The following is a 21436-nucleotide window of genomic DNA, read 5'->3' as shown; positions in this document are numbered from 1 at the left end:
TGTGTCTCTGAGAATTCGATCATGCTTCCCTATGTTATCCTTTAGTGCAGCCAAGCAGTGGAATTATTATTTGCTTAAATCGTGCGCGACAGCAGTTTAACATAATGCCTATAAATAGGGCACAAACCTAAATATCTAGGGTTTTACACCAAAATAACCACCATGTTATGGCAAAGGCCTTTCCACGTCGTGGTGCTTTACAACTTCGTGTTCCTAATCATACGATGACACATCATGGTCCCTCAGCCACCACGTCGTGGCCCATACAAAAAGCCTCAAAAATTATATTACAAATAAATTAAACCTGGAAATATCATTAACTGGAAAACGGATGTTAAAATTCTACCCTACTTGAATCATATTTCTTCCTCGGAATTCGTTGTTGTGAACAAATCGAGGTAATCCTTCCTCATCTCCTCCTCGGGTTCCCAAGTTTATTCAAAACCCTTCCAGTGCGGCCATTACACCTTAACCAAGCCCACCACCTTGATGCACAAGGACTTCATCTCCCTGTCAAGAATCATCATTAACCAGGTCATAAACTCATCCCATTTGATAGTCTACATTTCGAAAACCATAATAGACTTGCCAATTAAATTCCAACAACCTTTTGCTTTATGATGCAAAAGGTATAAAGTGAACATAACCTTTGCTTTAATGGGTTAGGGATTGGTGGCAAGTAGCATCACTTGTTGAAGGATGATATACAATACGCTAAGAACCCTAAAATTCATCCCATAAATTGTTAAAGGCTGATACACAATCATGTCATGGCAAGTAGCATCACCAACCGTTAACTGCCCCGATACACTGAAGGATGCCAATCTCTTATTAATCATCTCATTTATTTCTTTCTAAAGACTCACAACTACAGCTAGTACCACCTCAAACAATGCCCTCGAGACTTCAAAAATAACCAACTCACACAAGTGTGAATCAATTGAACTCGATCCACCATGATTGTAAGGCACCAAACCACACTCTGCTTGCACGATCACCATTTTGCAGATACGATAGAACAAATTCAACCAATCCATAAAGCTAAAACACGCTCACCAGCTTCCTAGTATCCTTGTAACATTTCCTGATCCCCGTACGGATCTTATGCTTCAGGTAGTACGAGAAAATACTACCTTTCACACCTATCCGTATTCGTCTCATGAATCATCCTAAACCTCTAGGTCACTACACTCGACAACTACTAGGTGTACTAACACACATCTATACACCTCAAAGATCCATAATTAAAACTTCCTAGATTTTCATCCTAGGATTTTCCTCGACCATGATTCCGCACCACTAAAAGTCTCTATTAAGGTTGATGGTCGCCTCGTATATTCAAGTCATACGTAATACAGGATTGGATAGACCATCGAATAAATGATTATACCCTAAGCCCACAACCAAACAAGGAGTAGGAAGTAAGGATAAATCAAGCATTCTAGGGTTGTAGGATCCTAATCACGTACAACTTTAAAGCATACACTTAGCAACTAACAATATTAGTCTAAACTTCAAGTAGAACATAACGAGCAATCTCCTAGGCTACAAGGCATCACAAATATCAGAAAATTCTATCATACAAATCCAAAAGGATCCTTATCCAATCCACTAACATGCTTTTCTAACAGTTTCCATATTAGCAGACATATAACAAGTATGGATATTTTGGGAGATCACTTTCCTTTGAGCTCTAACTAACTGTACATATCACATCTTCTTTTCTCCTTTTAAAATCATTCTTTTCAAAAAGGTTTGTAAAAATTCTTACATCCTTAGTTTCATTTTAGAATCAAATGATGGTTCATCCAAGTCCATCAAAACGAGGCTCTGATACCAAGTTGTAACGTCCCAAAAACCATAGTAAAGTTTTTCAAACTTTAAAGGAAATAAAAATCAATTTTCATTAAAACCAATATCATAAAAATATATGCTTCTCAACATAGATTCAAAACCAGAGTTATAAAGAAAATGAAAACGGAATCTCGAATCATAAATCTGGTAATTTGCGTTTATAATCATGCCTTTTCATTCGTTCAAACTTATAAAGTACCTGAAAAGCATTTAATCCACAAGTGTAAGCCAAAGCTTATTCAGTTTCCCAAAATACCTCACACAACAATACACATACAATGCATGCACACGATGCCTACAACACAGGATTGGACCGCCCCTTGAGCCTACAACATTGAGTTGGACCGCTACCTTTGGGTCTTCAGTATAAGGCTAGACCATCTCCTTAGGGCTTCAAAATAAAGTTGGATCGTCCAGGTATCTTGGCCTTCAAAACATAGTTGGATCACCCTCAACCCACCCATAATATGTCGACATATAAAAATAAACAGACAATTACCAAACAAACATTCACATGCAGTTATAACAAATATATCTGCCTAATAGCTCACTACAACATATCAACATCCTAACATATAGAGGATCCATAGTGTAGTATAAAGTATAGTGAGAAAACTCACCTCACAATCGAGCAGACAAACACCACAACTCGTAGAAAAGTAAAGGCCGGTACTACGAACCGCCTAGCATTAACTAAAAGTCAAACCTTAGTCTAACACGTAAAACCCTCAAGTTGACCAAAAGTCAACCTAGTCAAAAAGTCAACAATCAAAGTCAAAGATCGAGTCACCACACCATCGCCAATTCCATGGCTATGCTTTGGTGGCTAGAAGACACAATACTTGCGATTGAGCCTACCATTGCGCAATAGTCTACATATTACCGTCGTGTGGCCAGATCCTGAAACTGCTTAATGGGTTAAGCACTTAACCCTTAATCTCTTGAGCCAAAAAGCTCAGATCTGATTCTTCTAAATGTCTTAATGGATAAAGTTTCCAACTTTATCCCTTAGGACATCCCAATAAGTCCATATCTAAGACCCTAAGTCCAAAACCTTCATACAATGTCATAACTCGTGCGTTAACGCAAAGCAAACCCCATTTCTACATTTACAAAGGTTCATACGCTAAGTATATCACTTATAAGTTTAGGATTTCATCTGTAACGTCCCAAAACTCGTCTAAAATTTTTCATTTTTAAATGGTAAAACATTCAATCTATATTCCATATAATATCATCAATGCCAATAATATTTCAAAAGGAATATCAAAGTATCTTCAAATCATAAATGTGAAATCTCGAGTGGATGCAATGCTCATGTCGAGCCCTTCCCTTTCGAACTGGAAGTACATGAAAATGTTAAAACACAAACCATAAGCACAAACCTTAGTGAGTTCCCCAAAATACCACATGACATACTAATCAATAGGCCCAACCATGCGATATATTCCAACCTAACTTACAATCGTGGGCCCAGACCTAGGGTATGTTTCAACCCGAACATTGTAACATTCCAAAATTATGAAGTACAAATTTCAATTTTAAATCAAACAAAAAATTAATTATCTTTAAGTCAACATTCAATACTCCTTTGTAAGAAAACAGTTATCAGAGTACAATCCCAAAATTATCATAATGCGGAAACATGGGTGGATGCACTACGATCAAGCCAGACCCTTCCTTTAGAAAACAGAAGTACCTAAAACATAAAATGAAAACCGTAACCACAAAGCTTAGTGAGTTCCCCAAAATACAACATACCATACATATCAACATACACTGGGCCCCGCCCGACAATGGGCCATACCCGACATCTGACCCCATCCGGCATCGGGCCTCGCTTGGTATATAGATCTATCAGTCATCAGGCCCCGCCTGGCATCGGTCCCCACCCGATATAAACATATAAACATATAAACATTTCAACACACAACACATGCCATAATCACAAAGACAAATAGCATACAGACTAGCCTTCGAGCCCCTTTCGGCATCGGGTCGTACCCGGTAATCATAAAAACGCATACATATATCTAGCATACAATATAATCATCAGGCCCCGCCCAGCATCGAGCCCGACTCGGTAAACATAAAACACATAACACATGCATAAGTCATGCAGACAACAAACATACTAAGCATAACAAACCATGGGACGACATTGGTGCCTTTGACCCACTAAATACAGTGAGGAAACTTGCCTCAGTCTGCTGATAACCAAATAATAGCTTGGACCACTAAATTGGATAACCTTGCACCAACTAACAAAAGAAATACAATCTTAATCAATAATTAACCCGATAATCCAAAAATTTGTGGCCCACTCCATAAACCAACCTCCTAAAGGGTAAAAAAAACATTTACCCTTTTCTCACTTGTTCCAAAACCAAGGCCCATCCTAAAATGCATAAAAATACCGAAACCCAAATTGGCAATCCACAACCCAAATCAAAAGCAACAAAAGCCCATTATGGCCCAATAACCCGATTGGGCCCCAAAACCAACATGGACCTGCTTCCAAGAAAACCCTAAGTTCTTAACCCAATAAGACATCACAAGTCTGGTATGGAAGGGATAGAAGGGCCAAGATCATAGTTTTATACTTCATAATAGCTTTATAGTGGATAAAGTTTCCAACTTTATCCATTAGAATGGTCATAACAAACAAGATCTAGTCTTTAAGTCTCAAAAGGACCCAAAAGTTCATCTTTTTCAACTTAATCCATTAAGTATAAGTCTCCAACTTTCAGATCTGAATCAAAATGATATTTAGATGGATAAAGTTTCCAAATTTATCGATAACAAGGTCACAAACTTTTCAGATCTAAACTTTATGTACTAAAATGACCAAAAGCTCAAAACATCCAAAACTAGTTAGATCTAACAAATGCATCATCAAGATTCAAACTTTATACCTCTAGAAGATAGATCAAGGTGAAAAAACTCCAAATATAGAAGCTCCAAAGCAACCAACACTTCTACAAGGAGTTCCTTCTTCTCCAAGGTGCACCATATATACTCCAAAGCACTCATAAACACCTTCTTTTAGCACACAAGGATCAACTAGGGTTAGAGTTTCATGAAAGGGGTGTTGGAGGGGGTGAAGGCTGAGAATGGACTGGTTTTGGGGGAGTTAAGGAGCTTAAATATAGCTCAAACCACGAAAATAGTGTTTGGGCACTGATCGCGTATGCCCATCATACTCAGGGTGCCTCGGTACGCCCAACATATGCCCTTCTGTACGCCAAACGTACTCAGCATAACCCAAAACTGACCAAACTTCAAACAAGCATAATTTCTTCATTCTAACTCCGATTTTGATGTTCTTTATATCCACAAAAAGGTATTGAGGAGCTCTACAATATTATATAAATATATTGGACTAAAAATGTGTTGAATAAAAATCCATATTACATGCAAGAACCCGACCTATGATTTTTCCCGTTATACATTTTGACTCCAAAACACAGTTCAAAGGTTTAGATCTCATAACCATCATTACCTCCTTATAAAATGTCTAAAAATTGCCTCCTTAAGGCCCAAAGCCTTTACGGAAACATCTTCTGGCCCACGACCTTGAATTACAGAATGATCCCGAACATGGTGCTACAAACAGTCAATAATGGGCCTAGCCTAGTGGCCTATCCCTAGGTTTATTTCAACCCAAACATAAAATAATAGGACTAGATCTAGGGTTTAATTCAACCGGAACATACAATAATATGCCCGACCTAGGGTTTATTTCAACCCAATCGTAGATACAAGATCCAAAAAAGAAATTGAACATTCTACATAACACAATCCAGTGGGCCGACATTGGTGCCTTTGACCCACAAGTACACTGAGAATAGTTTCCTGAATCGATAGCCAAATAGAAACTCACACTCGAGTTGCTGCTACCAAAGCTCCTCACATTAAACATATCCAAAACAACCACAATTAACAATTATGGTAATTATCCCAACTTAGCAAGTCCAAATTCCCAAGGAAAATGCTTATTTACGCACAATACCATTTTCCCTTCCAAGTCTTAAACCCCTCACAGTTAACCAAAAGTCAAACTAGTCAAAAAGTCAAAGGTCAACCTTTTGTTGGCGTATATATTGTGTATATTGTGTACTCTTGCTCTACGCTTGGCGTAGATACTTAATCTAGAAAAACGAGTAGGAACCCGGCTACATTGGCTGTAGCCCGGGTTACACACCATGTACAGAGCCTAAAGAAAAACATTATTTTACTCTCTTAATGATGGGTTTTGAGCACTACATCAATCCTATGGTGTACATGCAAACCCTAATAGCTTTGGATCTAGTTTGTCTAATGAATATGCAACTAATAATCCAAAGCCATGAACCCTAGATCTAATAAACTATAACATAAATTAGGGTTTAGATCTTACCTTTGATTGTTATATAGCAATAACAATCAATTCCTTGATTTGATTGGCTTCAGAAAGCTTAGTGCCTCAAGTGTTGCACCTCTAATGGAGTCACAAACACCACTAAGGAACTTGGATGAAGAGGGAGGAGAGAGGAGGCACCAAAACGGCTGGAAGCCCTAAAGGAAGTATTCACCACGTTTTTGGGGCCATAAGGGTTCCTTATATATGCTGGCTATTAGGGTTTACAGCTAGGAAACCCTAATTTGACTGCTTAAGTCCTAAGCAGCCCATGGACTCCCTCTTTAGAAGCCTTGGACGATTTCTATTGGGTTTCCCCATAGAATTCGTCTAGTCCAACTTCTATGGAGTCCATTAGCCTATCTATGTAATTATCTTATAATTACACAATAAGTCCCTTAAGTTTAATTAATCTCTTTTAGTCACAAACGTAATTCTTAATTAATTCTTGACTAATATTAATTAAACAATATGATTTCTACTTTAATATATTATTCTCATAATATATTAATAAATCATAATTAAACCTTTCTCTCCTTAATTCATCCTACATATTGCTATGGTGAAGGCAACCCAAAAGGACCATGCTCATAATCGGGTCAAGTACATACCAAAATAGTTATGGACTTAGACACTAATCCAACACTTAATACCTTAAGAACAAATATCCAAAAATCATATCTAAGCCTAATGCACGTCTAAATTGATAAAGTTCATGTTATGCATTTGCATGGCTTAATCGAGCTCAAGACCAAACCCTAGTTCCACAACTTCCTTTAATGACCTCAAACCCTTGCATGGGTGAAAAATAACCATCAAGATCCCATTTTTATGCTATAAGATCCTTAGATACAATAAGAAATAAAAACTTCAAGCTCTGGAGTAGCTATTACTCATACAAGCCAACTCATGGGACCAAAAGCATACAAATGTATAGGTTATATTAGATCTAACCCAAGGAATCATAAAGGTGAGATCTTTATACCTCATGAAGTTGGCAAATGAGATGAAAGCTCAAGATCTTCAAGCTTGAGCCACACCAATCCACAATGATAGATTCATTCTTCTTCAAGATGTACCAAAACACACAAAAAGGCTCAAAACAAGCTCACAAGGGATTAGGGTTTTGAGTTAGCTGTTTGGGAGAGTAGAGGTTGAGGATAAGGAAGGCCTCAATGCAGTTAAGGTCTTTAAATAGGGTCATAACCCTAAAAAAATAGGGTTTATAATCAACGCACTGATGCGTTGCATACATAAGAGTTCGCCCTGCGTAGGGCTTTAAATGCCCGCGTCCACTTTCCCATTCTACACCATGCGTAGAGAACTACCTACGCACCGCGTAGGACCATATTTGCAAGGATTTTATACTTTAAACTATAAATGTATAGTACTTGCAAAACAGGTGTTACAATCTCCCCCACTTGAATCAAAGTTTGTCCATGAAGTTCGTTGTTGCATATAACTCAGTGTAATGCTCTCACATCTCCTCTTCGGGATCATACGTCCACTCTAAACCCTTCTGGTGCTGCCATTGCACCTTAACTAACCCCACCACCTTCTTGTGGAAGGCCTTCTTCTTCCTATCAAGGATTGCTACTGGTCTCTTCACCTAGTTCAAGCACTCATCCACCTAAATTTCATCCAAGGGAACCACTGAGGAGTTGTTGGATAAACAATTTCGTAACTGAGAGACATGGAAACAATTGTAGATATCATAATCTCATTGGGTGGATACAGCCGGTATGCAACCTTGCCTACCCGGGAGATAATCTTGAAAGGACCAATATACCAGTGGCCTAACTTGCCCTGCTTCAGAAATTGAATGACACATTTACAAGGTGACGCCTTTAAAAGCACAAAGTCCCCCACCTAGAACTCGAGGTCTAATCGTCGTCGGTCATCATAACTCTTCTGGAAACTATATGCGGTTTGCAGTTGACTCCGCACCTATTTTATCAACTCGGTAGTCTTGAGTACTACCTTCGTACTCCACATAAGTTGATGACCGACCTCGCCCCAACAAACTGGGGTTCGGCATCTCCTCTTATAAAGCTTCTTGAAGGGTGGTCGATCGATACCGGCATGGTAGCTATTGTTGTACGAGAACTCGACCAGTGGAAGATAAGTATCCCAATTCCTACCAAAATCTAACACACACGCCCTGAGCATACATTCGAGCGGCTGAATCACCCGCTCAGTTTGTCCATCGGATGTAGATGTCAGCCAATTTCTTGGTGGAAATACTCTCGGCAATACGTATGAAATGATCAATCTTAGTTAACCTATCCACGATGACCCAAATTGAATCAACCCCACGCTCCATTATCGGCAACTTTGTGATAAAATCTATGGTGATCTCTTCCTATTTTTACATGGTAATAGGTAACATTTGCATCTTTTCATGGGGTATCTGATGTTCGGCCTTGACTTTCCGACAAGTTAAACACTGTTCCATAAACCAAGCTACCTCCCTCTTCATATAGGGCCATCAATAATCCAACCTCAAGTCTTTGTACATCTTTATGGATCCCAAATATATTGAGAACTTAGACTTATGAGCCTCTTCCAATGATTTATGTCTAACCCCGCCAGAAACTGGAACCCAAATCCTACTATGGTATGTCAATAACCTACGACTATCCCTGATAAACAATGGAATCTGACCCCTAATCCTCTCTTCCTTCTAGTTTTCCCTTTTCAACCCTTCTAATTTCACCTTCTTTATCAATTATAGCAGTGGCTAGACAATAACCATCCACATAAATATATCTCTAATATGTGTACTCGCTGCCTTGCGACTCAAGGCATCGACCACAACATTGGCCTTCCCTGGATGATACAAACTCTCACAATCATCATCCTTCACTAAATCGAAGCACCTCTGCTGCCTTATATTCAGGATCGGCTGGTCCATCAGGTATCTCATACTCATGTGGCCAGTGTAAATAGTGCAACTAATCCCATACAAGTAATGTCTCCATATTTGGAGGGTAAAAACCACAGCCCCAACTCCAAATTGTGTGTAGGGTAATTCACCTCATAAGTCTTCAACTGCCTCGAAGCATAAGCAATCATGCGACCTCTCTACATGAGCACAAATCCCAATCCCAAGTTAGACATGTCGCAATAAACCACAAAATCCTCCATAACCTCAGGAAGAGTGAGCTTCAAGGCCTTGCATAATCTCTGTCTCAGCGTCTTGAAAGCTACCTATTGGTAAGACCCCCCCCCCCCATCAGAAAGTAACATTCTTCTTCTTCAAGTAGGTCAATGGACATCAATCTTGGAGAAATCCTAGATAAATCTCCGATAATAACTCGCGAGACCAAGAAAACTCCAAATCTCAGATGGTGTCCTTGGAATCTCCCACAACATCATTGCGTCAATCTTGTCCGGATCGACCAATATACCCTTATAGTTGATGGTATGACCCAAAAACTACACCTCACGCAACCAAAACTCACATTCGGAGAATTTGGCATACAGCCTCTCCCTCCTCCGGGTCTCCAAAACCTCTCTTAAGTGCTCCTCGTGCTACTCCTTGGTCTTAGAGTAGACCATAATATCATCAATAAACACAATCAGATACCGATCCACCATCGGTCTACATACCTGGTTCATGAGGACCATGAACACTACTGGTGCGTTGGTGAGCCCGAATGGCATCACCATGAATGTGTAATGACCATAACGATTTCTGAAGGTCGTCTTCTACACATCCTCCTCTCTAACCCTCATTTAATGATAAGTGGACCACAAATCAAATCAATATTATAAAACCAAGATGCTCCCTAAAGCTGGTCAAATAATTCATCAATCCTCGGGAGTGGGTAACGGTTCTTCATCATTAACTTATTCAACTACCAGTAGTCAATGCACATCCTGTTTGAACCGTTATTCTTTTTCATGAACAGGATCGGTGCTCCCAATGGCGAACTACTCAGTTTAATAAACCCCTTTTCCAACATCGCTTGAAGCTGTGTAGACAACTCGTGCATCCCTGGAGGTGCTAATCGGTAAGGTGCCTTGGCAATCAGAGTTGCACCGGGAACCAAACAATCTGGAATTCAACCTGCCTATCAGGATGCACTCTCAGCAGTCTTCATGCCCCTAACCCAAGTATCCGCCACATAGGCCAAGAATTATAAATAGCTCCGTTGAAAAATATGATGGGTTTGAGCCATAAAAACATTCCTATGTGCACATGCAAACCATAATGCTTGGATCTAGGTTTCTCCAATGAACATGCTTTTCATCCAAGACTTGCAAACCCTAGATCTATGATATATAATTCAAAATTGACAAGATAAAGTGGATCTAGATGATTACCTCTTCTTGGAAGCTTGAATCTTGTTATCCTTGGAGCTTAGAGTCACAATTGTCACTCCTCTAATGGATTACAAACACCAAGAAGCAAGAGGATGATATGAAGAGAGGTTAAGGACACAAAATTGGCTCTAGGAACTCCTTAGGGTTTCTGGTAGCCGATTTCTATAGCCCCTGGGTCCTTTAAATTCTAGAGCTGCTAGGGTTACAGCCTGAAACCCTAATTGGATTACTTAGGCCTTAAGCAGTCCAAGGATCCTTTTAGATTAGGGCTTGGATGAATTCAAGGAGCCCATACACCTTAATTTCGTCCACCCCATGATCCATAAGGATCCACAGCCCAAAACCAACTATCACACAATTGACAGTTCTAGTTCCCTTTATTTAATTAATCTCTTTTAGCCATAGAATTAATTCTTAATTAATTCTTGTCTAATATTAATTAAACTATATGATTTCTCCTTTAATATATTAATCATATAATATACTACTAAATCATAATAACCTCTTTATTTATAAAATCATCCTATCATATTGCTCTGGTGAAGGCAACCCAAAAGGACCATGCACAACCGAGTCAAGTACTTACCAAATATAGTTACGGGCTTAGACACTAATCCAATAGTCTCCCACTTGGATAAGTCTAGTAACTATAATGTAAGCATATTCTGATTAGCAATCATAGCTCTCAAAGATGCTGTTAAACTCTGATCTTATCCGTAACATGTCCTTTAGATAAGGGATCGTATAGTCCTTTGTTATAGATATCATGCGGAAAATTACATGGAACATAGTTATACTTATTGGCCAGCAATTTGTTTCTCGATATCAGATTCATTTGACATATAACTTAATTGAACACATCAATTTTGCCCTGGTCGGGCCCGGCACATAAGTCAAATCAAATCATCGAGGGGACTTGATATCGCTTTTACCCTCTTAGGATAAAAGGAGCCGATAAACTTCGACTTATATGCATTTACTATTCACTAATCAAATCATACAAAACAATGCGTTTTATGACATCAAGTTACTGATGCGTTTTCGCATTATCAATGCACAACCAATCAGAAAATAATAAACCATATATCTAGGTTTTAAGACCATATCATATTATCGTCTTGCAATCACTCGTGATAAATTCCATGAAGTGATTCCAGCAAGCGTGGGTTTATACCAATGCTCAAAAACTTATTCATAAGCACTCATGAACGTTGTAGCAAACATTTGCTATGTCTAATACTTTTTAGACAATTTACACACCTATTCATGACAGTCTTCATTCATACCTACTTCCAACATATGAACGACTGTGGACCGTTAGAATAATTCGATTATTCTTAAATAACTCAATTATTCAGGAAGTCAAAACATGCAAAGTGAAACAATAGTTAAACAATTAACATAAGATAGTAACTTTACTTATAAATAATAATCTTTTATTTAATTATCAAATGTCAATTACATTTATCTATTACACGTTTCTAAACCATCTAATCTAAACTAATATCGTCCTTTAGCCCAATGCACCTAGCACGCTGCAAGTGCTTAACCCTACTCAGTCCCTTCGTAAGCGGATCTGTTGGATTATCCTCTGACGATACCCTCTTCACTACGAGCAGTCTTTCTTCTACCCGATGTCGAATTAAGTGATATTTTCCATCGATATGTCGAGATCTACCATAATCCCTTGGTTCCTTGGTCAAGGCAACCGCTGTAACGCCCGTAGATCAGGGCTAGTCAATTTAGAGACGATAGGCGTCAAAAATGAATTTTTGATGAAAGATTATTTAGAATGAATAATCTTAACTAAGTTATACTATATGTTACAAGGTTTTCGTGCATATAAAGAACGCCGAAATCCGAGTTATAACGAAGAAGTTATGACCTGTCGAAGTTTCGCGACAGAACCGGCACGACACAGCGCGACGTAAAAAGTGAATTTACGTTAGAACAATATTTAGCCTTAGCAATCTAAATGAAAGTCGTATAATACGTTAAACCATGAGCGTGCATAAAAAGAACGCCCAAATCTGACTTCGTATGAGGAAGTTATGATTTTTCGAAGTTTCGACTTAGCGGTATGTAGCCCGAATACTCGATTTAAGACCGAGCGGTTTTTAGCCAAAACAATCTAAATGAGAATTCAAGATCTCATTAATTGTAGTCAAACGATAAAAAGATAGGCGAAAACGGACGTCGGATGAAGAAGTTATGATTTTATAACGGAGTTTTCCTGTCCCGGCCTACTAAAATTAAATAATAAAAATAAATCAAAATTAGCCGACGGAGTCTAAACGAAAGTTGTAGATCGTAGTCTCACCTACGCGTGAATATAAAGAACGTCGAAAACGGAGTTCGTATGAGGAAGATATGAATATTTGAAGTTTATTAAATATTTTCGAAATTAAATTTAAATATAAATTTTCGATATTATCCAAGGGGGGAGTCACCGGGCTTATCCAGGTTACGCCCCGCGTAACCTAAGAGTACGCCCCACGTAAATCGCAGGTCCAGACCCTATAAAAGGGAGTCGAGTGCAACTATTTCCTTTAAACGATCACTCTTATTTATAAAACAAAGCATAAACAAATCGGTCTTTTCTGATCGTGAAATTGGGGATGTCACAACAGCTCCTTCATTATCACAGAAAATTTACATAGGCTCCTTTATCGTAGGTACAAATCCAAGGTCTCCAATGAAATTCTTCAACCATATCGCCTCTTTTGACGCTTCGCTCGCTGCAATATACTCTGATTCGCACGTTGAATCTGCTACTGTCTCCTGCTTGGAACTTTTGCAAGTCACTGCTCCTCCATTAAGGGTAAAGACCCAGCCCGACTGCGAACGGTATTTGTCTCTGTCAGTCTGAAAATTGGTGTCACTATACCCTCGCACCTTTAAGTCATCACTCCCTCCGAGGACTAAAAACCATTCCTTGGTCCTCCGAAGGTACTTAAGAATGTTCTTGACTGCAGTCCAATGTGCTTTGCTAGGGTTCCCGTGATATCTACTAACCATGCTCAAAGTGAAGGCCACATTAGGGCTAGTACAAGTCATACCATACATAATTGAGCCAACTGCGGAAGCGTATGGTACTCGGCTCATTTCTGCTATCTCGACTTCGGTACTCGGGCATTAAGTCTGACTCAACTTGGCATTACTTTGGATCGGTAACTCTCCCTTCTTTAAATTTTCCATACTCAAGCGTTTTAGTACCTTGTCCAAGTAAGTATTCTGACTAAGTCCTATTAGTCTCTTACTTCTGTCTCTCACTATCCTTATTCCCAACATATAGGAAGCCTCTCCGAGGTCCTTTATAGCGAAGCACTTCCCGAGCCAGGACTTAACCTCCTGCAGTACCGGGATGTCGTTTCCTATGAGTAGTATGTCATCGACATACAATATGAGGAAGCTAACTATACTCCCACTGGCTTTGACAAATAGACACAATTCATGCTCTCTTCGTATAAACCCAAACTCTTTGACTTTCTCATCAAAGCAAAGATTCCATATGTGAGACGCTTGCTTAAGTCCATAAATGGACTTCTCGAGCTTGCACACTTTATTGGGATGCTTCACGTTGACAAAACCCTCTGGCTGAGCCATGTAAACATCCTCAGCCAGCTTCCCATTAAGAAAAGCGTTTTTGACATCCATCTGTCATATTTCGCAATCATGAAATGCAGCAATGGCCAGCATCACCCTAACAGACTTTATTTTGGCAACTGACGAGAAGGTTTCATCATAGTCAACTCCGGGAGTTTGAGTAAAACCCTTCACAACCAATCGCGCCTTATATGTGTGCACATTCCCATCCATGTCGGTCTTCTTCTTGAATATCCACTTGCACCCGACAGTCTTACGTCCGGGTACATGGTCAACCAAATCCCAAACTTGGTTGTCGTACATGGACTGAATCTCTCTGTCCATTGCCTCTTTCCATTTCACAGACTCCGGGCCTGCCATGGCTTCTTTATAGCTGTTAGGTTCGTCCAAATTCACTAGTGTACTATCACTAATGAACGTATCCCCTTCCATAGTAATATGAAAACCATAAAACTGCGGTTGAACTGTAACTCTTTCGGAATGTCTAAGAGGTAATGACTCGTCAATTGGTTTAACAGGAGTTTCCTCCTCGGGTTAAGTGCCAGCGTTAGAGGTTCCTTCATCGCTCGGCTCTTGAATCTCCTCAAGATCAATTTTCCTCCCACTGTCTCCTTGGCTTATGAGTTCTCACTCTCGGAAAACTCCTCTCCTCGCAACGAAGACAACATTGTCACTCGGTCTATAGAAGAGATATCCAAAGGATTTCTGCGGGTAGCCGATGAAAATACACCACTCACTACAAGGTTCGAGCTTGCCGTGAGTCTCTCGTCTTACGAAAGCTTCGCAACCACAAACCTAGATATGTGCCAACGAGGGAGCTTTCCTTGTCCACATCTCGTGATGTGTTTTGGCAACCTTCTTTGTAGGGAGTAAGTTAAGGATATAGGCGGCAGTCTCTAAGGCATACCCCTAAAATGAGATAGGTAGTGAAGCACGACTCATCATGGAATGAACCATGTCTATCAAGGTTCGATTACGCCTTTCAACTACACCATTCAATTGTGGTGTCCTCGGTGGCGTCAATTGCGAAACTATTCCGCATTCCTTGAGGTAGTCGTGGAATTCAAGACTTAGGTACTCTCCTGCTTGATCTTGATTTTCCTGCCTAATTGATTCTCCACTTCTTGTTTAAACTCTTTGAACTTTTCAAAGGTTTCTGACTTGTGCTTGATTAAGTAGATATACCCTTATCTGCTATAATCGTCGGTAAAAGTCACGTAGAAGCAGTTCGCATCCCTTTTGGTTGATCTAAAGGTCTTACACACGTCGGTGTGTATGAGATCCAATAGACCCTTACCCCTTTCATAGGTGCCAGTGAAGGGTGACTTGGTCATCTTTCCAAGTAAACAAGACTCGCATACGTCATCGTCCCTAAGGTCGAATGACTCCAACACTCCATCCTTTTAGAGTTGGGTTATGCGCTTCTTGTTGACATGTCCAAGATCACAATGCCACAAGCATGCTTTATCCATACTATTGGAAGAATCCACACACAACACATCATTTCCTAGGTTATCTACAACCATTACAATTTCATAAATTCCATTACAAGGCAATGCTTCGAAATATAAAACACCATTTAGATAAGAATAAATAGAACCTTTCTCATTATCAAATGCATATCTAAATCCTTGTCTAAACAAACCATGAAATGAAATGATGTTTCCTGCCATATCTGGCAAATAGCAACAATTATTTAAATCTAATCCTAATCCATTACTAAGAGCTAGAGAATATAGTCCAATCTTGGTGACAAGCGACGATCTTCTATTCCCCATGATTAGATTTATCCTTCCACGCTCCACATCCCTATCTCTTCTCAGTCCCTGCAAATCAGAACATATTTTAAAACCACATCCTGTATCAAGAAACCAAGAAATAGCATGTGATAAATCATTAGATTTAACTGTGTAAATACCTACGAAATATGGCTTGATCTTCACATCCTTGATGGCTTGCAGATATTTCAGGCAACTTCTCTTCCAATGCCCTATCTTGTGGCAGTGGTGGCACTCTGCCTCCTTCGGGTTAGAGTTGGGCTTAGCAGAATCAACTTTGGTTCCACTAGAAGACGTACCATCTTGGGATTTTCCCTTGTGGTGGCACTTTGAGGGAGCCTTCCTCTTCTTGCCCCTCCCTTGCCGAATGGCCAAAACAGGAGCAGCAGTTGGAGTGGGAGTTGATGCAACAAACTTATCCTTAAGATTGCTCTCAGCAGTCCTAAGAAATCCTTGAAGCTTGCTCAAGGTGACCTCTTCCTTATTCATATGGTAGGTCATGCGGAACTGGTTGTAGCAGGGAAGCAAGGAGTGAAGGATAATGTCAATTGCCAGCTCTTCATCAAAGTTAACATATAACTTCAGCAGGCGATCGACATATATTTTCATCTTTTGCAGATGAGTGGTAAGAGACTCTCCATTACCCCTCTTGGCAGTGATCATTGAAGTGATGATCTCATACCTTTCTTTCCTCGCATTTTGGTGGTACTGGTCCACCAAATCTTGATGCATCTCGTAGGGATAGTAGTCCTCGTAGGACCTTTGTAGTTTAGCACTCATGGTCGCTAGCATGATGCAATGGACTTTCATGGCATCGCGCTCATGGGCCTCAAAGGCAGCGATTTCTTCGGGAGTAGCAGTGTTGGTGTTCACCTCCTTCAATTCCTTATTGAGGACATACTCTTTGTCCTTGTAACGAGTGACCATTCGGATGTTACGAATCCAATCATTGAAATTGGTCCCGTCAAAGATCACTCTCCCACACAAGTTCATGAGTGAGAATGATCCGGATGATGTTGAGCCTGAAGCATTGTTGTTGTTTGAGTTCGACATCTGAAGAAAAGAACAAAGTTTGATTAGAAATGAATCCTTAATAAAACACCCAAAATGAGAAATTAGGGCTAGGATCCAACAGCATTATTTACATATTAGAAAAGGGACGTCGTAATCTAACATGAAAATAACTTGAAGGTAAGTGAATGACGATTCACTAATTCTCCATCATGAAAAACGAAAAGAAGATTAAGTTCTAAATGTATTAAAAACTCCTAGATTCCTTTGAGATTCATTGAACCTTTTCAATGGCATGTTTCAATCTCGATATGCCTCTCAAGTTTGTGACTAGGATGCCGAGGATCACAAAGCGGGTGTAAATAACCATGCAAATGTACATGGTTCCCTCATTGTTAAATTCACCCATTCGATGTGCCGGTTAACCATACACCGCTCCATCGAACTATGACAAACAATGAGTCACCCAGTGCCACCTTTGCTTAGAACCAATTAGTGTGCCGGTTAACTACACACGCTCCACTAACTTCTTAGCAATGGTAAAAAGTGTAATTTCATGGAATTACATCAATTCACTTTGCCTAAAGTAACTAAGATTGGGAATTTTTGAAAAAACATTTAGTTACTTTATATATATTCATTATACTTTTAGTGAGGAAAGGTTTGCTCTATCCTACGCGTTCGGCTAACGACCCTCCACCAATCAAGGAGGCGGTGAGTGAGATTGGACACCCATTAAATGGCCATAACCTTATCCCCCCCTTATAGATCGACTTCGTGAATGAGGCCTACTAACGGTAAGACTAGCATTTAAGTGATATATATCTATATATATATATATATATATATATATATATATATATATATATATATATATATATATATATATGTATATTAATCTTATAATATTATAAAGTATAAGGTTGAATTTTAAACTTGTAAAATTCTGGGGTTTGAAATTTAAAAGGTACAAATTAAACATTTTAATCATAAAATTTAAATTTCAAAACTTGAGGGAAAGTTTTGAGCTTTTTCAAAACACAAAGATCAAATAGCAAATAATTTTCAATTAAAAATTTAATTTAATAATTATTTAAATTTGACCTAGTCAATATTACTTGCAAGATAATTCAACACTTAATTTAAATAATCAAGTATTATGAAATAAGGAAATTACTATTTAAACAATTGGAAATTATCTTTTGTTTTGATGAGGATATTGATAAAAAGGTCATAAAATTCGGATTTTATTAGACTAAAACAATATAGGTAAATATCCTTAAGCAAAATAGCAAAAAATCCTGAAATTCTCTTTGTCTGACGCTCCGACTCGCCGAGTCCCCATATAGACTCGTCGAGTTCATCCTACCCGTCGAGTCCACAATGGGACTCGTCGAGTTCATTAGGCAGAGAGAATGAAAAATTGATTTTAAGCAAGAAACAAAGCACAAAGCATCAAATTCAAGAGAAGCCAAGCCTAGGCTCTGATACAACTAATGGGTTTGAGCATGCTTTTCATCCAAGACTTGCAAACCCTAGATCTATGATATGTAATTCGAAATTGACAAGATAAAGTAGATCTATATGATTACCTCTTCTTGGAATCTTGAATCTTGTTATCCTTGGAGCTTAGAGTCACAATTGTTACTCCTCTAATGGCTTATAAACACCAAGAAGCAAAAGGATGATATGGAGAGAGGTTAAGGACACAAAATCGTCTCTAGGAACTCCTTAGGGTTTCTGGTAGCCGATTTCTATAGCCCCTGGGTCCTTTAAATACTAGAGTTGTTAGGGTTCCCTCCTGAAACCCTAATTGGATTACTTAGGCCTTAAGTAGTCCAAGGATCCTTCTAGATTAGGGATTAGACGAGTTCAAGGAGCCCATACACCTTAATTTCGTCCACCCCATGATCCATAAGGATCCACAGCCCAAAACCAACTATCACACAATTGACAGTTCTAGTCCCCTTTATTTCATTAATCTCTTTTAGCCACATAATTAATTCTTGTCTAATATTAATTAAACTATATGATTTCTCCTTTAATATATTAATCATATAATATATTAATAAATCATAATAACCTCTTTATTTATAAATCATCCTATCATGTTGCTCTGGTGAAGGCAACCTAAAAAGACCATGCACAACCGGGTCAAGTACTTACCAAATATAGTTACAAGCTTAGACACTAATCCAACAAAATATCTGCTAGCCCTCACAGCTAAACAGAGAGTCGGTCTACACTAAGCACCCTCTCCATTAATAACCAGTTCTCCCCCATTTGGGGTTAGAACGCTCACTAACTTGTGCTCATGGTCAATCATGGTCCCATTAGGAACAAATCAATCGAATATCTCTCATTGAACATGCTTAGAACACATCCTCGATGACCACTCGAAGCACTCACAGAACGATCATCCGCAATCTCTACCTCCAATGGATAATCCAAAATCTCAGGAGCATCACTAAACTTCTTGCTAAGCTCAAGAGATATAAAAGATTGGGTAGCGCCCAAATTAAATAGAACATGATCTGTCATACCATTACTTAAGAAAGTCCCTATACATGATCAATAAGACATAAGCATAAAATAAGGAAAGAAGTAAAAGATATTGTACAGACAATTACTGGTAACCACATCCAGTGTCTCTCGATCCTCATCGGTAGTCAACTTGAACCCCCTGATCTTCACCACAGGTGTCTCCGCCATCCCCTGGCGGCCATCGTTGATCCTTAAGGTGGTTGGTCCAGGTGCTGCCACTGCTCCTCCACTCAGAAAATCAACCTTTTTATGGCCAATCTGATAGCAATGAAAGAAAATTAGTGCATCCCAAGGGCAATCCCTGCTCATATGTCCAGATTGCCCACATCTAAAACATCCCGATCCCACAGCTCGACATTCCCTACCATACGGATTTCCACACTTTCCATAATGGATCTGACCCTGCTGACCTCTAGGATGCAAAACAGAAACCTTGGGCTTTTTCTCCTGGCCCACCATTGTCTGCACCTGCTCTGGTTTGCACTTCGTCCGAAGCTCCAGCTTAATCTCTCGTTCCTGGGCTCTAGAAATCATATCATTTAAGATCTTGTGCCCTAAAAAGCTCACAAACTCTCTAATTTCATCGCTCTACATGTCGTGATAGCTCGTCTTCTTCATCTCCTCGTCCGTAACATACTATGGAACCAACAAAGCCCTCTCTTGGGACTTGGCAGTGATCTCCGCCACATGCTTAGTAGTCTAGCGAATGTCCTAGAACTCCTTTGTCAGCTGCTACACCTCAATCTCCTATGAAAACTCCTCCTGGAACCTAGTTACAAAGTCCTCCCAAGTCATGGCCACTGCAGTCAAAAATCTCAATACATGACCAAACTCCTCCCACCAATCACGGGTTCGGTCCCTCAGAAGGCAAGATGCAAATCCCACCTTCTCACCTTTAGGGCAGAAGATCGTTCGCTGAGAATTCTCCATGTTAGCGATCCATCGACAGCTAGCAATGGGGTTCTTATCCCCAAAGAACTCCAGAGCTCCACATCCCTTGAACTCCACTATTTGATGGTACCAAAATTCACAGGGGTAGCCTCCATAATATGGCAAATAATATCCGATGTGATGAACTCATGCAATCACTCATCAACCGATTATGGGCAAGATCCAGAATTGGAAGCAGAAGCTCCTCCTCGAGTGGTCACCATATTGAAATAAAAACATACAAATGATCAAAATGACTCAATAGGACTCCCACTCTACAGGCTCCTCATAATCCTCGAGACCATCATTGATTCGAGTATAGGTGTTGTGCTTTTAGTAGTACGGGCCCAATACTACCTTCCACACCTATCTGTGCTTTCCTCAAGAACTATCCCAAATCCTCTGAGTCACCCCACTAAATCCATACACACAATCCCTATGCTAAGCATCATACATATCCAATATGACATTTACTAGGCTCTTCTAGAAATTCTTAACTCGCCAACCTCTCTAATACTAAGAACCTCAACCAACACTGTTAGTTGCCTTATGCATGCAAATTGTACATAAAATGAGACCACATAGACTGCCGAAAAATGATTCTACTCTAAGCACACAGCTAGACAAGGAACAAGAAATAAGACCAAACCAATCATTCTAGGGCTACATGATCTTAATTGTATACAATTTTTAAAGCATACACTTAACAATTAACTGAGTCGATATAAATTATGAGTAATACATAGCATCCAATCCTCCTAGGCTATAAGGCATCACACAAATCAATAAATTCTACCATGTGATTCCTGAAGGTATCCTTAGCCCTACTCTAGCAAGCAATTCACATATTAGACATAGTAGTAATAATAAATTAGTATGGGTATTTTGGGAATCACTTACTCGAGCTCGATTGATTGCACACATCACCCCCTTTTTCCTTTATAGAATCTTTTCAAAAAAATTATTTTCCATTTTCAAAAATATT

The 21436-nt window shown here is 39.3% G+C and overlaps 1 protein-coding gene across 1 annotated transcript; it reads right to left on the bottom strand.

The window, feature by feature from the left end:
• Window positions 1-19299: 19299 nt before the first annotated feature.
• LOC111895585 (uncharacterized) lies at window positions 19300-19980 on the bottom strand. The gene is made up of 2 exons (XM_023891669.1): window positions 19608-19980; window positions 19300-19538 (listed from the first exon to the last, which is right to left on the bottom strand). The coding sequence occupies exons 1-2, from the start codon at window positions 19978-19980 to the stop codon at window positions 19300-19302; spliced, it is 612 nt and encodes a 203-aa protein (XP_023747437.1).
• Window positions 19981-21436: the final 1456 nt, after the last annotated feature.

The sequence above is a fragment of the Lactuca sativa genome, chromosome 4 (assembly GCF_002870075.4).
Source record: "Lactuca sativa cultivar Salinas chromosome 4, Lsat_Salinas_v11, whole genome shotgun sequence".
NCBI classification, from domain to species: domain Eukaryota; kingdom Viridiplantae; phylum Streptophyta; class Magnoliopsida; order Asterales; family Asteraceae; genus Lactuca; species Lactuca sativa.
Note: the sequence above shows the minus strand (reverse complement) of the source record. Positions and strands in the feature narration are given on the sequence as shown.